Source organism: Heteronotia binoei, chromosome 5, assembly GCF_032191835.1.
Source record: "Heteronotia binoei isolate CCM8104 ecotype False Entrance Well chromosome 5, APGP_CSIRO_Hbin_v1, whole genome shotgun sequence".
Lineage (NCBI taxonomy): Eukaryota > Metazoa > Chordata > Lepidosauria > Squamata > Gekkonidae > Heteronotia > Heteronotia binoei.
In genome coordinates this window covers 156,337,714-156,351,093 of record NC_083227.1, presented here as the reverse complement: position 1 = coordinate 156,351,093, position 13,380 = coordinate 156,337,714, and the positions used below count along the sequence as shown (strand labels likewise).

General features: G+C 41.9%; 1 protein-coding gene and 1 non-coding gene across 2 annotated transcripts in view; both read right to left on the bottom strand.

Moving 5' to 3' along the window:
- Nucleotides 1-2,760: 2,760 nt before the first annotated feature.
- SLIT3 (slit guidance ligand 3) overlaps nucleotides 2,761-13,380 on the bottom strand; it is an 884,772-nt gene continuing 874,152 nt past the window's right edge. The window contains exons 33-36 of the mRNA XM_060240620.1: nucleotides 11,778-11,932; nucleotides 8,788-9,073; nucleotides 5,153-5,361; nucleotides 2,761-3,859 (exon numbers count right to left, since the gene is read on the bottom strand). Of these exons, the coding sequence (XP_060096603.1) occupies nucleotides 3,621-3,859; nucleotides 5,153-5,361; nucleotides 8,788-9,073; nucleotides 11,778-11,932 (889 nt within the window). The 3' untranslated portion in view covers nucleotides 2,761-3,620. The remainder of the gene's footprint in view (nucleotides 3,860-5,152; nucleotides 5,362-8,787; nucleotides 9,074-11,777; nucleotides 11,933-13,380) is intronic.
- TRNAA-GGC (transfer RNA alanine (anticodon GGC)) lies at nucleotides 11,229-11,303 on the bottom strand. The gene has a single exon. It is a non-coding gene; the product is annotated as a tRNA-Ala (tRNA).

Here is a 13,380-nt window from a genome sequence, read left to right as displayed (position 1 = left end):
TTAAGTTCTGCTGTAGATATTTTTTTTTGTAACAGAAGTTTTGTGTGTCTCCCCCGCTTACTCAGCAAGCACCGTTTTCAGTGAACAATAAGTCACCCGCATGAGACCTCAGGGTCTCAAGTTAGTTGATACTAGTATGATCATCTCCGGGACATTAAATACCTCTACATGCTGTGCATTTACTGTGTGGTCTTAGCAAGAATGTCTAGAATGCTCTATCAGCTGGAGCAAGACCAGGTGAATGTACAGGTGAAAAAATGCCCTCCCCGGAGAAAAAGCAACACAGGAAAAGTACTCTCAACTATAACCCAACAATTTACTTAAATTTATTACATCACAAAAGGACAATCTAGTAAAATACACAGAATCCATATCAGTCCACATTGTCAATGTACACTTTTTTATAGGGTTAGCAATCTTTCTTTATATTAACTTTCAAAAGTAAACTACTGCATTCCATTTACAGTAGCTGAAATGCACTGCCATTTAAAAAGATAAGAGAGATCTAATTAACACTTTGAAAAACTAACTTCATAGACCTTTTGGCACTTTAAAAAAAACAACAACTGAAGAACCGGATTCCATATCACATCAACTGATACACAGCAAAACATACACTGTCCAATGGCAGAAAACAAATAAAGTGGCTTTTCTTCTAGATCACAGCATAGTCCCAAGTATATAGTGGCAGAAGAGGGCCAGCCTTTCTCTATTGTGGCCAGTTATTTAGCTATTCAGTTTGGCAATGCCCTTGGAATTATTTTACAGAATGCTGGTGTGTATTTTTTCCTCTCTAGTAAGTGGTTGAATCAAAAGACCAAATGGCCAAAGTGAGGCTGTACCTCCTTTCTTGCCTGTCTTAATACATTTTTTTGTTTGTTTTCTCCTTAGCAGCACAAAGCATGCGGAACAGCCACCTTGCAAAACCAAGGAATTGATATTTTTTAGTAACATTTCAGCTCTATGATTTTCCTATTCTGGATGGATTTCCATTTTCTGCAACAAAGGCAACAGCTTCCTGGGTAACGAAAAGGGAATAAATCATTATGAGAAGGATGTTTTTGCCAAAATCATGTTTATACAAGAGAGTGGTGTTGCATCTGCTTTTGCAAACTTTGAGTCTGTGCACATTGTGGTACATTATAAATTCCAGCTGCTTCTAGCATCACATATTATGCTCAAAATAATGCAAACTCTCCACAGCGGATTTTTTTTTGTGTGTGTGCGCTGGCTCCTGAACTATTATTTCAATCAGTTTTTTTGGCAAAGGAACCAGTGATTGTTTTATGTTACACTGATTGCAGTCTCCACGTACTACCATTTGTGCTGAAAGGCGACTATTGTATCAGTCATTTTCCCTCCTGCCTGAAATTATCCTGAGAATCTATAAGGAAATCTGAACAAACTATTGTGGCTTTCGTAAGGCTGTAATTACTGTAAAGGCTCTTTAAGCACTTTCAGGCTTCTGAAAGCTGAAAAGGGGCAAAATACTTTATGGCATGGTCAAAACTGTTCTTTTGAGAGAGGTTGTGTTATTCGTAGATGCTTGCTTAAAAAAAGAAAAAGAAAAAGCAAACCTGGTCTGGAAGAGTATGCATGTCTTCTGCTGGGAAGAACCTACTGCAAGTTCATAGGACTTTACTAGCCTCTCAGGATCAGATTGGGATTCGGGGAACTTGTTCTCTCTTAGGCACTGCTGAAAATTGTATCTTCCGAAATCAAGCCAGACAGAGTTTGTAGATGTACAGAACATCAAAGGCATTTATGGTGGTCTACCAATACGAAATTCCTATGAGTAAATGCTCTGTTAAATTCTTACTCCCCGTCTGAAGAATGGTCTACCCACTGGGCCCCACCCCATGTGGAAACTGCAATAAACAGTTCCACATTCTGCCTGTCCCATGTGGCAGCTGTAACACATTGAGTAGCTTAGCATGTGGACAATGCTTATCATATGGAGACTTCCTGTCTGCATTACTTTTTAGTTTCCATTTCACCACATGCTGGGGCCTGCTAAGAGGAGCAGTAGATTTATTTAAAAGGAACTGTGGCAATTTTAAAAGTGATTGTCATACTCTACTAAGGCAGTGTTTCAGTGCATCCTTTGGCATAGCTGCTTTGCAAAGCATAATCCGTTACTCTGATCATTATACCACGATGGCTGATTACTACAGGGATGATTCAGTATTCTAGGGTTGCCAAGTCCAATTCCAGAAATATCTGGGGACTTTGGGGGTGGACCCAGGAGACTTTGGGGGTGGAGCCAGGAGACACTGGGGTGGAGCTAGGAGCAAGGGTGTGACAAGCACAATTGAACTCCAAAGGGAGTTCTGTCCATCACAATTAAAGGGACCTCACAACTTTTTAAATGCCTTCCTTCCCTCCACCCTCCCCTTCTCTGATTTCACCTCAGAGGCGGAGCGGGTGATGCCGCTGTGCTGCTGCCGCCTCTTCTCTGCTTCATCTTAGCTGCTCCTCCGAGATGGGCTCAGCCTGAGCCCATCTCGGAGGAGCAGCTACAGTGAAGCGGAGAAGAGGCGGCAGTCGTGCAGCGGCGGCGTCCGCTCTGAGATGGGGCGGCTTGCCACGCTCCTTGGCGCCGCCCCCCGCTTCTGTTTTTTTGGGGAGCGGGGGAAGAGACTGGAAATCATGGGGTCCCCCGCCAGGGCGGGAGGGTTGGGAAGCCTACAGTATTCTCTGAATGCAGACCTACATGGCATTACTCCACACTTGACATAATAGAAGACAGAAAGGGAACAGAATTGGGATGAAGTGCTACATGTGGAGCAACGTACGTGGGTGGAAGAGAAAAGGACATGCTGGTTATGCGGGTTGTTCCCCATGTTATTAGTTAGGTATTACATGGCCCTTGCTTTCCATCTATTAATGTGGAAAAAGGAACTTCATAAACAAAGCATTTCTCGTATTCATTTTTTGCAAAAGCATCTATGTCAGAGAGCCAATACAACTGATGCTTAACACAACACAACGTACAAGGCAAGAGGTATTACCACCACTGCATTAACATGTGCATAAGGAAATCTGTGCATAAGGCCCAAGCTATTGCAGTGTCATAATGTGCTTTTTCAGCAATAGTGTCAAGCTGACCCACAACACTGACAAACACAACTAGCAATTATGTCATCATCAACTGAAAGAGATATTAACTGAGCACACTCAGACAGGAAAGACGTCTGAGAGCTGTAGATCTCTTATGTGCATCTATCCAGAATTTTAAAAGACATATTCTACTATCTCCGTGGCAAATTCTTTGAATTACCTTCACATCTGGTCATCGTGCAAAGCTTATCAACTATACTCTGTTTTTTTTTTTAAATCCCTGTGTTTAGATTTGGAATAATTTTTCCAATTTTTTTTTACAACTGTAAAAAAAAAATCCATAGTAAAAATAACTCACTGTATGATACATATACCCAAAAACAGTCAGATACTTTATATAATAAAAGATGAAAATAGTCACTTTTCATAATAAAAATAACTTCTATTTTTTGCTTATTTTACATTATACTTAATATTATCTTCTCCACTTAAAGTAAATAGGTCCCACTTTTGATAGCACATCTGAGTTGATCCAAGGGGCAAAGAGGCTGACCGGCTGTTTATAAACACCTCCCACAGCCACATTCCACATGCCTCTCCAGCTCTTCTGTGAAGGAGGAGCCATCCACACACTGGAAGATATATTTCCGCCTTTTGCTCCGGATGGGGACGCAGCATTGATCATTCCCACAGTTGCCGTGACATTCCATGCGCTGTACCTTGACAGTAGAGACACAAGAGATGGAATTCTGTTGCTTCCTAATCAATTCTCGAACGATCTCTCCTTGGCACTGATTTTCTGTTACGGAGCAGACAAGATTATTAGAAAGCTGATCACTCACTTGGCACAATCCCAAACATCAAGAACATGGATTAAGCCTTATCCGCTATGGAGTAGCGCATGCCAGTCTAACTAGTAGACACAGATCAATCCATGTTTTAGGAAGACTTGTTTGGTTTAAAGAAATTAACCACACCCCAAGTGACGTGTGTAGTTGCACTTCTGGCACTAATCCAAGATGTCACTTGGGACAGATGGACTGCAGGAGGTCTATGCTGCTCTCTGCTAGGTACAAAGTCTTCCTGTTTATTTCCTGGTTACAATGAATTACCTTCTTCATTAGAATGTCTAGTAAGCTGTAACACGCTAAGAAGAAGTCTTTGCTGATCAACTCAGTTCTGAATACATCTTCTAGCAAGGAAATGCAATTCTTTCATCTTAATAAGGTTCGCTGTAAAAACATTGACTACAAAGTCATATTAAAGGGATTAATCCAATCCAGATTTAGAAGACTCAGCAGATATTTATTTACTGCCTTCAACTATGTGTCTCAACTATGCCCTTTGCTGCAGTAGGTTCAGAGGAGACTAGTGGGTAATAGTGATCTGAATTCTCTCTCTCTCCCCACCCCTACCTACCTACCTACCTACCTGCCTGCCTGCCTACCCATCCATCCATCCATCCATCCATCCATCCATCCATCCATCCATCCATCCATCCATAACTCAATAACAAATGCACAAAAGACCACAATTTAACATCTCAATTAAGATGGCCAATAAATTTAAAAAAAACTAAATCAAATGCAGTCTTAAAATAAAATAAACTTTTCATGAAAGCTGATACGTGGTGGGGTAAAGTATCAGATGACCGCATGCATAGTGCAGCACCATGTGAAAGCTGACTGGAAATGATGAACATAGAAAGTCATGTGCCACCCTAAGCAGAATTACAGCCTTGGAAGTCCAATGACTGCTGGGGATGACATTGTCAAACCCTTCTGAGGCTCCTTGGAAGTCCATCTGCTGTCAACCAGAGTGTGCTACTGGTACACTGGATGCACATCATAACTTTTGGATGTGCATAATCTTACAAGGTCAAATGCAATAACTAATAGTCTTCATTTATTTCATTTATATTCTGCTTTTTTTTGCTGATACTCAAGACGGATTAAACGATAATGAAGTGCAAATACAAATTGCGGAAGAGAAATCTTCAGAACGCTACTAATCACGTAAGCTGTCCTTTTTATAGGAACCAAAAGGTCATAGTAAAACACACTCCATACATACACTTTGCAGTTATACCAACCTCTATCACAGCGCTCGCCACTGTAATTTGGATCACACTCGCAGTAGGGCTCTCCATGTGCTGAGATCTTACACTGCCCATGGTTGCATTTGAGAAGTCTGCAGGGGTTGGAGGAATCATTCTTCCTGTCGCAGTACATGCCTGTGAAACCTTCTATACACTTACATAAGTAACCAGAACTGGCGACTATGCATTTCCCATGGAGGCACCTTGGAGACAAAAAGAAATAGCTAATTGAGGTACCTAAGAATGTATGAAGAGTTAACAGGTAGCTTTCCACGTGGGGGCTGCTCCGTTGGCAGTTTAATGCATCGCACTGATTCTTTTCTTGACTCTACCAAGCAGAAGAAGTATTTCATTAAGTCATTCCTCAATTGTAATTCCAAATCTGTTATTTATTGTATAATCTGCTGTGACTTAATGTACATTGGCTATACAACTAGGACTGTGAAAACCAGGATTTGTGAGCACAGAAGCAACATCCGTCTTCAAAGGAAGAATGCTCCCTTGGTGAAACATCGGACTTCATCAAATCACTCTGAAAAGCACCTGCACTTCTTTGTCTTGGAACAAATACATGCTCCATGCTCGCGCAACGTCTGAAGGCCAGAGAGACATTTTGGATTCACACTCTAGGGACTTTAACACCTCCTGGTTTGAATGAGGAAATTGATTGGTTTTGTGTATAATGGAGAGAAAATTTTTGAAATTATTTTTGTAACTTTTTAAAGTTTTCCATTTTACCTGTAATGTACTTATAATTTCCAATTTATCTTCCCTCATGACCTTGGTTCTAATAACATCATGTGCTTTGATTGGGCCAGGATTGCATCATCTGGTTCCTAGCATTTTTAAGCTGAGCACCAGCTTCAGTGCACTACACGCAACTCTCGGCACATGGGCTCTGACTTTACTTGATCGCTTCTGGACCACGTGGTGAGACAACTGATTAAATTTGAAATTTAATAATAATAATAATAATAATATTTTATTTTTATATCCCGCCCTCCCCGCCAGGCGGGCTCAGGGCAGCTAACAGACATGGGAGTCCCATGATTCACATAAAACAACATAACAGACATGGGAGTCCCATGATTCACATAAAACAACATAACAATTTAAATATATCAATTACCAATAAGTTATTTAAAATAAGTAAAACATATAAAATAGGTGCTAAAATGCTGTAGTTGTAATGTACACAAGATGGCTAGATGTCCGCTCGTTAAGTTAATCAGGTTCTATCTCGAAAGCCAGCTGGAAAAGAAATGTTTTGCAAGCCCTGCGGAATTGGTTCAGGTCCCGCAGGGCTCGCACCATCTCTGGAAGGTCGTTCCACCAACGAGGGGCTATCACCGAGAAGGCCTGCTCCCTAGTAGCCTTCAACCTAACTTCTCTTGGCCCAGGGATTGTTAGTAAGTTCTGAGAACTAGACCTCAGTGCTCTCTGGGGCACATATGGTTTCATTCGGTATTATTTTTAGTGTGGCTTAACTTTTATATTTTGGTTAATATTTTGTTCTTAGGCATACAAAAAAACAATGAATGCTATAGGCATGCTCTTGATTTAGACATAAGGCTACAGAACAAGAGGGCTCAAGAATATCTCTAAGGCTTTGTCACTTCACTGTAAATAATTAATTCTAAATATTATCCTTAAATAGCATGAAAAAAATATTTTTACCAATTTATAATTTTTCTCTTTTATATTACAGAAATCTCCTTGTGGGCCAGAATTGTTCTATTGCTTTATTCTGTTCTGTATTATGAGCCAATATGTGTACTTACCTTTCTGACCTTTGAAGAAGACCAATTTAGGTCGAAACGCGTCAGGTCAAGTTGAGTGGGTTCCCATTGAGGTTTTATGATTTTACATAGGGTAGAGGCTTATGATGGGCCCTTAAATGGTTTTAGCTTTCAACAATAAATACACGTATGTTGATTTATGATTTTTTTACACTTTGTTTTTAATGTTCGGCCCTTTAATTTTATATTAACCTTTTAGGTCTCTTACTCCAGTTTTTGGGTTAAGTTTCTTTCCCTTCTTTGTTTTTCTTGAATTAACAGAAATGTCAGCATTCCGAAATACAGGGTTTTTTTTTTTTCTTTTAGATTAATTGGCACTCAATTATCTCTCTAGTTTTTGAAAAATACTACTGAGTTTCACGGTAAGGACGCAACAGAACTTCTCCTCTTGATGACATTTATTGTGAATCTCATTCTTTTAAACTACCTGAGTATACATATAAGGAATAACCTAACATTTGGCTCATCTCATTGAGAATATGCCTTGGTTGGCATTCTTTATTTATTTATTTGCTGTTAAGTCACACCTGACTTACGGAGACCCCGATGGGGTTTTCAAGGCAAGAGATGCTCAGAGGTGGATTGCCATTGCCTGCCTCTATGCTGTAACTAGGGGTATGTATTCAGATCTACCAAAGCCAAATATGCACAAAAATACTTTATTGGTATTTTGGGGGTATATTTCAGCTTCTCAAATTTATCCAAGTTTTTTCAAGGAAACTGAAAAAACCCCCTGAGAAAATCCCAGACATACTTGGGGATTTCAGGTAGATCCGAAAACAATCTGTTCCCGCCTCTCAGCTGTTTGCCAGGCAGGCCTCCACTGCGGCTGGCTTCTTTTGCAGCCCAATTTAAACGGAGCTGCATGATAAGTAGGGTTGCCAAGTCCAATTTAAGAAATATCTGGGGACTTTGGGGGTGGAGCCAAGATCAAGGCTGTGACAAGCATCATTGAACTCCAAAGGGAGTTCTGGCCATCACATTTAAAGGGACAGCACACCTTTTCAATGCCTTCCTTCCATAGGAAATAATGAAGGATAGGGGCATCTTCTTTCAGGGCTCATAGAATTGGACCTCCTGGTCCAATCTTTTTGAAACTTGGGGGGTATTTTGGGGAGAGGCACTAGATGCTATACTGAAAATTTGGTGAATTTACCTCAAAAAACAGCCCCCCAGAGCCCCAGATACCCACAGATCAATTCTCCATGATTTTCTATGGGAATAAATCTCCCTAGGGAATAACAGAGTTCCCGGCAGACATTTCCCTCCCCTCCCCCCGCTTTCTGACGACCCTGAAGCGGGGGGAGGGCCTCCAAACCGGGGGATCCCCTGCCCCCACCTGGGGATTGGCAACCCTAATGATAAGCCAGCCCAAGATCAGCTGGGTTGATGGAGAGTTGAGAGCTCCTCACCAGCGCAAGCTCTGCGCTGCTTTCTCCTGCAGCTCCGTTTAAACTGGGCTGCAGGAGAAGTCAAGCCAGCCCCAGGATCGGGTTGCTATTTTTTTACCAGTATTTTTCAGTTTGGGTCTATCCAACACCCATTTTTTTCAGGGATCCTGAAAATTTTTGGGGTCCAATAGATGCAAACTTAAAAAATACCAGTAAATACTAATATTTACTGCCATGACCCTGGTATTCTTTAGTGGCCTCTCATCTAAATACTGACCAAGGCTGACCTGACCTGATGAGATGCGATTTGATCAGGCTGGCCTGGGCTACGTAGGCCAGGGCATTCCTAGATATCCCTAATTGTATCAGCATGCTCATTCGCCTAAAAAGCCCTCTCTCTCCTCGGCGTTGTTCCCTCCTCAAATGGATTGGAACTTACTTGTGATTGAGGCAGGGATCTTTAACTTCGTGGTCACAAAGGGAGCCTGTCCAACCTGGGTGGCACTCGCACACAACGCTTGTTTTCTCAACAGAGCGGCAAATGCCATGCTTGCAGATGTTACAGGATTTGCAGCCAGGAAGGACTCCCACCGACTGATGGGGTAGATCCTTGAAATCCTGCAGCTCATTATTAATGCGGACATCATGAATGCAGCCATGGAAACCGCTGGGTGTCCTCTCTGTACCTTGGCGCAATGAAGACAGCCCTGTGGACGTAGGAATACCTGCACGGAAAGGACAGAAGCGCTTCAGAAGCAGTGCAGATTCTTGCTATTCCAAGAACTCAGGGTAACATAACGGCATGGTAAAAGAAAAACTAGGCAAACATGTGGTAGTAGTTCACAACATGTTAGGGGCTGCTCTGCCCCTCCTTCCATTACATTAAGTTATATATTTCTTAAGCATGAACTCATTTGCATATTATGATGCCACCATTGTTTCACATGGCTTTTTTTGTAGAAAAAGGCCAGCATGAACTCATTTGCAAATTAAACCACACCCCCTGACACCAAGCCAGCCGGAACTGCATTCCTGTGCGTTCCCGCTCAAAACTCCCCTCTATTTCTTTACGTAGCTGATCATGTATAAATCATGACATATACAGTATGTCACAGAAGTGAGTACACCCTTTCAGATTTTGTAAATATTTAAGTATATCTTTTCATGTGACAACACTGAAGAAATGACACTTGGCTACAATGTAAAGTAGTGAGTCTACAGCTTGTATAACAGTGTAAATGTTCTGTCCCCTTAGAATTACGCAACACACAGCCAATAATGTCTAAACTGCTGGCAACAAAAGTCAGTACACCCCTAAATGATAATGTCCAAATGGGGCCCAAAGTGTCAATATTTTGTGTGGCCACCATTATTTTCCAGCCCTGCCTTAACCCTCTTGGGCATAGAGTTCATCAGAGCTTCACAGGTTGCCATTGGAGTCCTCTTCCACTCCTCCATGACGATGTCACGTAGCTGGTGGATGTTAGAGACCTTGCGAACCTCCACCTTCCATTTCAGAATGCCTCACAGATGCTCAATAGGGTTTAGGTCTGGAGACGTGCTTGGCCAGTCCATCACCTTTACCCTCAGCTTCTTTAGCAAGGCAGTGGTCATTTTGGAGGTGTGTTTGGGGTCGTTATCCTGTTGGAATACTGCCCTGCGGCCCAGTCCCCGAAGGGAGGGGATCGTGCTCTGCTTCAATATGTCACAGTACATACTGGCATTCATGGTTCCCTCAATGAACTGTAGCTCCCCAGTGCTGGCAGCATTCATGCAGCCCCAGACCATGACATTCCCACCACCATGCTTGACTGTATGCAAGACACACTTGTCTTTGTACTTCTTACCTGGTTGCCGCCACACACGCTTGACACCATCTGAACCAAATAAGTTTATCTTGGTCTCATTGGACCACAGAACATGGTTCCAGAAATCCACATCTTTAGTCTGCTTGTCTGCAGCAAACCGTTTGCGGGCTTTCTTGTGCATCATCTTTAGAAGAGGCTTCCTTATGGGACAACAGCCCTGCAGATGGTTCAGATGGTGTCAGATGGTGGCCACACAAAATATTGACACTTTGGTCCCCATTTGGACATTATCACTTAGGGATATACTCACTTTTGTGGTTAGCAATTTAGACATTAATGGCTGTGTGTTGCGTAATTCTCAGGGGACAGCACATTTACACTGTTATACAAACTGTAGACTCACTACTTTACATTGTAGCCAAGTGTAATTTCTTCAGTGTTGTCACATGAAAAGGTATACTTAAATATTTACAAAATGTGAGGAGGTGTACTCACTTCTGTGACATACTGTACAGAACACTGCAAAGCACAGGCCTAGACTGTTTTCCAGGTAAACCAAAACATCAAGGTGTGTAATTTAAAAACAAACAAAAATAAGATCACAGTGAATCACATAATAAATAACGTGAGAGATGGGTTCCAAACCCAATTCAGCCATGGAATTGACCGGTTCACCTTAGGAAGACACCATTTTTAATCCTAAATTACTTCACAGGATATATATGTAGGATTTATCGTAGCCTCTCCTGGGCCTCAGACAATACAAAAATATGCATAAACAGAAATCCTGCCTGAACCGGTTGGTGCTTGAACCTTTGTGTTGCCTTGCACCTGCTACCTTGATCAACCACAGTGCAAAAAGTTATTCTGCTTCAAGAGAAACATGTTTTTTTTTTCCATGGTTGATTGTAGAATACTGGAAGTTCACAGTTGAACATATGAACATATGAAGCTGCCTTATACTGAATCAGACCCTCGGTCCATCAAAGTCAGTATTGTCTACTCAGACTGGCAGCGGCTCTCCAGGGTCTCAAGCTGAGGCTTTTCACACCTATTTGCCTGGACCCTTTTTTGGAGATGCCAGGGATTGAACCTGGGACCTTCTGCTTGCCAAGCAGATGCTCTACCACTGAGCCACCATCCCTCCTACATATGAAGCTGCCTTATACTGAATCAGACCCTCGGTCCATCAAAGTCAGTATTGTCTACTCAGACTGGCAGAGGCTCTCCAGGGTCTCAAGCTGAGGCTTTTCACACCTATTTGCCTGGACCCTTTTTTGGAGATGCCAGGGATTGAACCTGGGACCTTCTGCTTACCAAGCAGATGCTCTACCACTGAGCCACTGTCCCTCCCCAGTTCTACTAAGACTTTCTTGGATAGTGGAAGACAAATAGGACAGTCTTCTGATTTTAGTATGGCACGTAAACACCATGGAAGAATTAACCAAGGATTAGGTTTAAGTGCAGACAATTTTTATCAGATGATTATGAGCAATGATTACGCACAACTGTTTCCTTTCTAAAGTGCACAAAAGTTAGTTTCCCAAATCTTTTGGATGGAACAGATACCCACAGTAGTGATGGGTAGCTCAACTATAATTCTATGGACAGCTCAACTTACCTCCAATGTACAGAGGTGTGTCACGACCAACCGCGGGCTGTTTCTGGAGTTTGCCAAGGCTCTTGGGAGCGCCTTTGTCTACAACCAAGTTCAAAGTCTGATTCAACATTACCAACTCCACGCTGTGAAACTGCCCATCGTTGACTGTTTCCACACTAGCATGTAAAACAAAAAAGGGAAAGGAAATTAAGAGAGAATAAGCTTAGTCACAGTGTTCAAGAATCTTTTTATTACAGTACCCCACATTCAGTTCCATTAGCTGCCATAAGAAAAGGGGCTCTCTTTCTCTCTCTCTCTCTCTATATATACATAAACAGGTTTCAGTTCCTGTACTGGCAGTGCCCCTCGCATTGTCCTCGAGAGGCAAAATGTGATTTCTAAACTCTGAGGCAGGATCAATGCATGTAGCAGGAACAATCTGCTTTTTAAATCTAGAGATGTTTGAATCTGTAGCCGTTTGTCAGAAGATAATGGTGTAACGTTTGGCAGTGTTGGTTTTCAGTTCAAGCAGGAGTGCATAGACATAAATCACCAAGTCATCCATAGTATATGGCTTTGCCTAGATTAAGGTTTAAATACCCTGATCAAAAGGATTATGGAGGCTCATATGTTTTGCTACGACATGCAAGGAAACAGGACTAAGTCTTCAGTACTTCCGAGTTCCTCAAATGTTTAGAAGCTCATTCTAAAAACAGTGACATTTTGTAATTATTACACGGAGTTTTTAAATTAAATATTGTTTTGTTAGTAGGCTGCACAGGAGTTAACATTTCCAACATTAGAAATGTAATTCTGATGCATCAGCATTTTTTTCCTCTTACTAGCATGTCCTTTTTCCTTTCCTCCCCACTCTCTTTAATGAGATGGTAAAAGCGTGCGTCCAGGGTTTGTCCTTTCTTTCAGAACTTTGTATTATACCTAGCTGTTCTAAATCTAAGCCTAAGTCATTCAAAATAACCATTTAAACTAGAAAATCTAATGATCATATAAAATCCCAGAACACGAGCCATGGAATCAAACAGCTTTGACTATGAGTAGAAATGAAATGCCTGAGTTTTGAAAATATGGAAATACAGATGTTTTTTTTAAAAAAAACAGGTCGTTTTCGCACTCACCTCCAGCCGGCGCGACCCCCCTCTTCACCGCGCAGGATCTGCGCAGATTTCCCACTAAATGCCGCGGAGCAGCCTTTTGCGCCGGAAACTCCGGCGCAAAAGCCGCTCAAACGTAAACCTCCAAAAAGCAGTTTCCGGCGCAAAAGGCTTTTGCGATGGGAGTTTCCGACGCAAAAGGCTGCTCCGCGGCATTTAGTGGGAAATCCGCGCAGATCCTGCGCGGTGAAGAGGGGGGTCGCGCCGGCTGGAGGTGAGTGCGAAAACGACCACAGTAAATTATTTCATTTATTTGCTATTTAATTGATTAAAAAAAACCTGCTGGTCCTCATTCTACTGTTCACTATTCTGAAATGAACAGTGCATATCACTTCACCCTTTGCGCTGAATCAGTCAGTATGCTATTTTTAAAAGGGACCTTTATCAACTATTTCTTTCTAAGAGGATAGGAATTGCTATTATGAAGTACACAGGGACCCTCTCATGGCTGG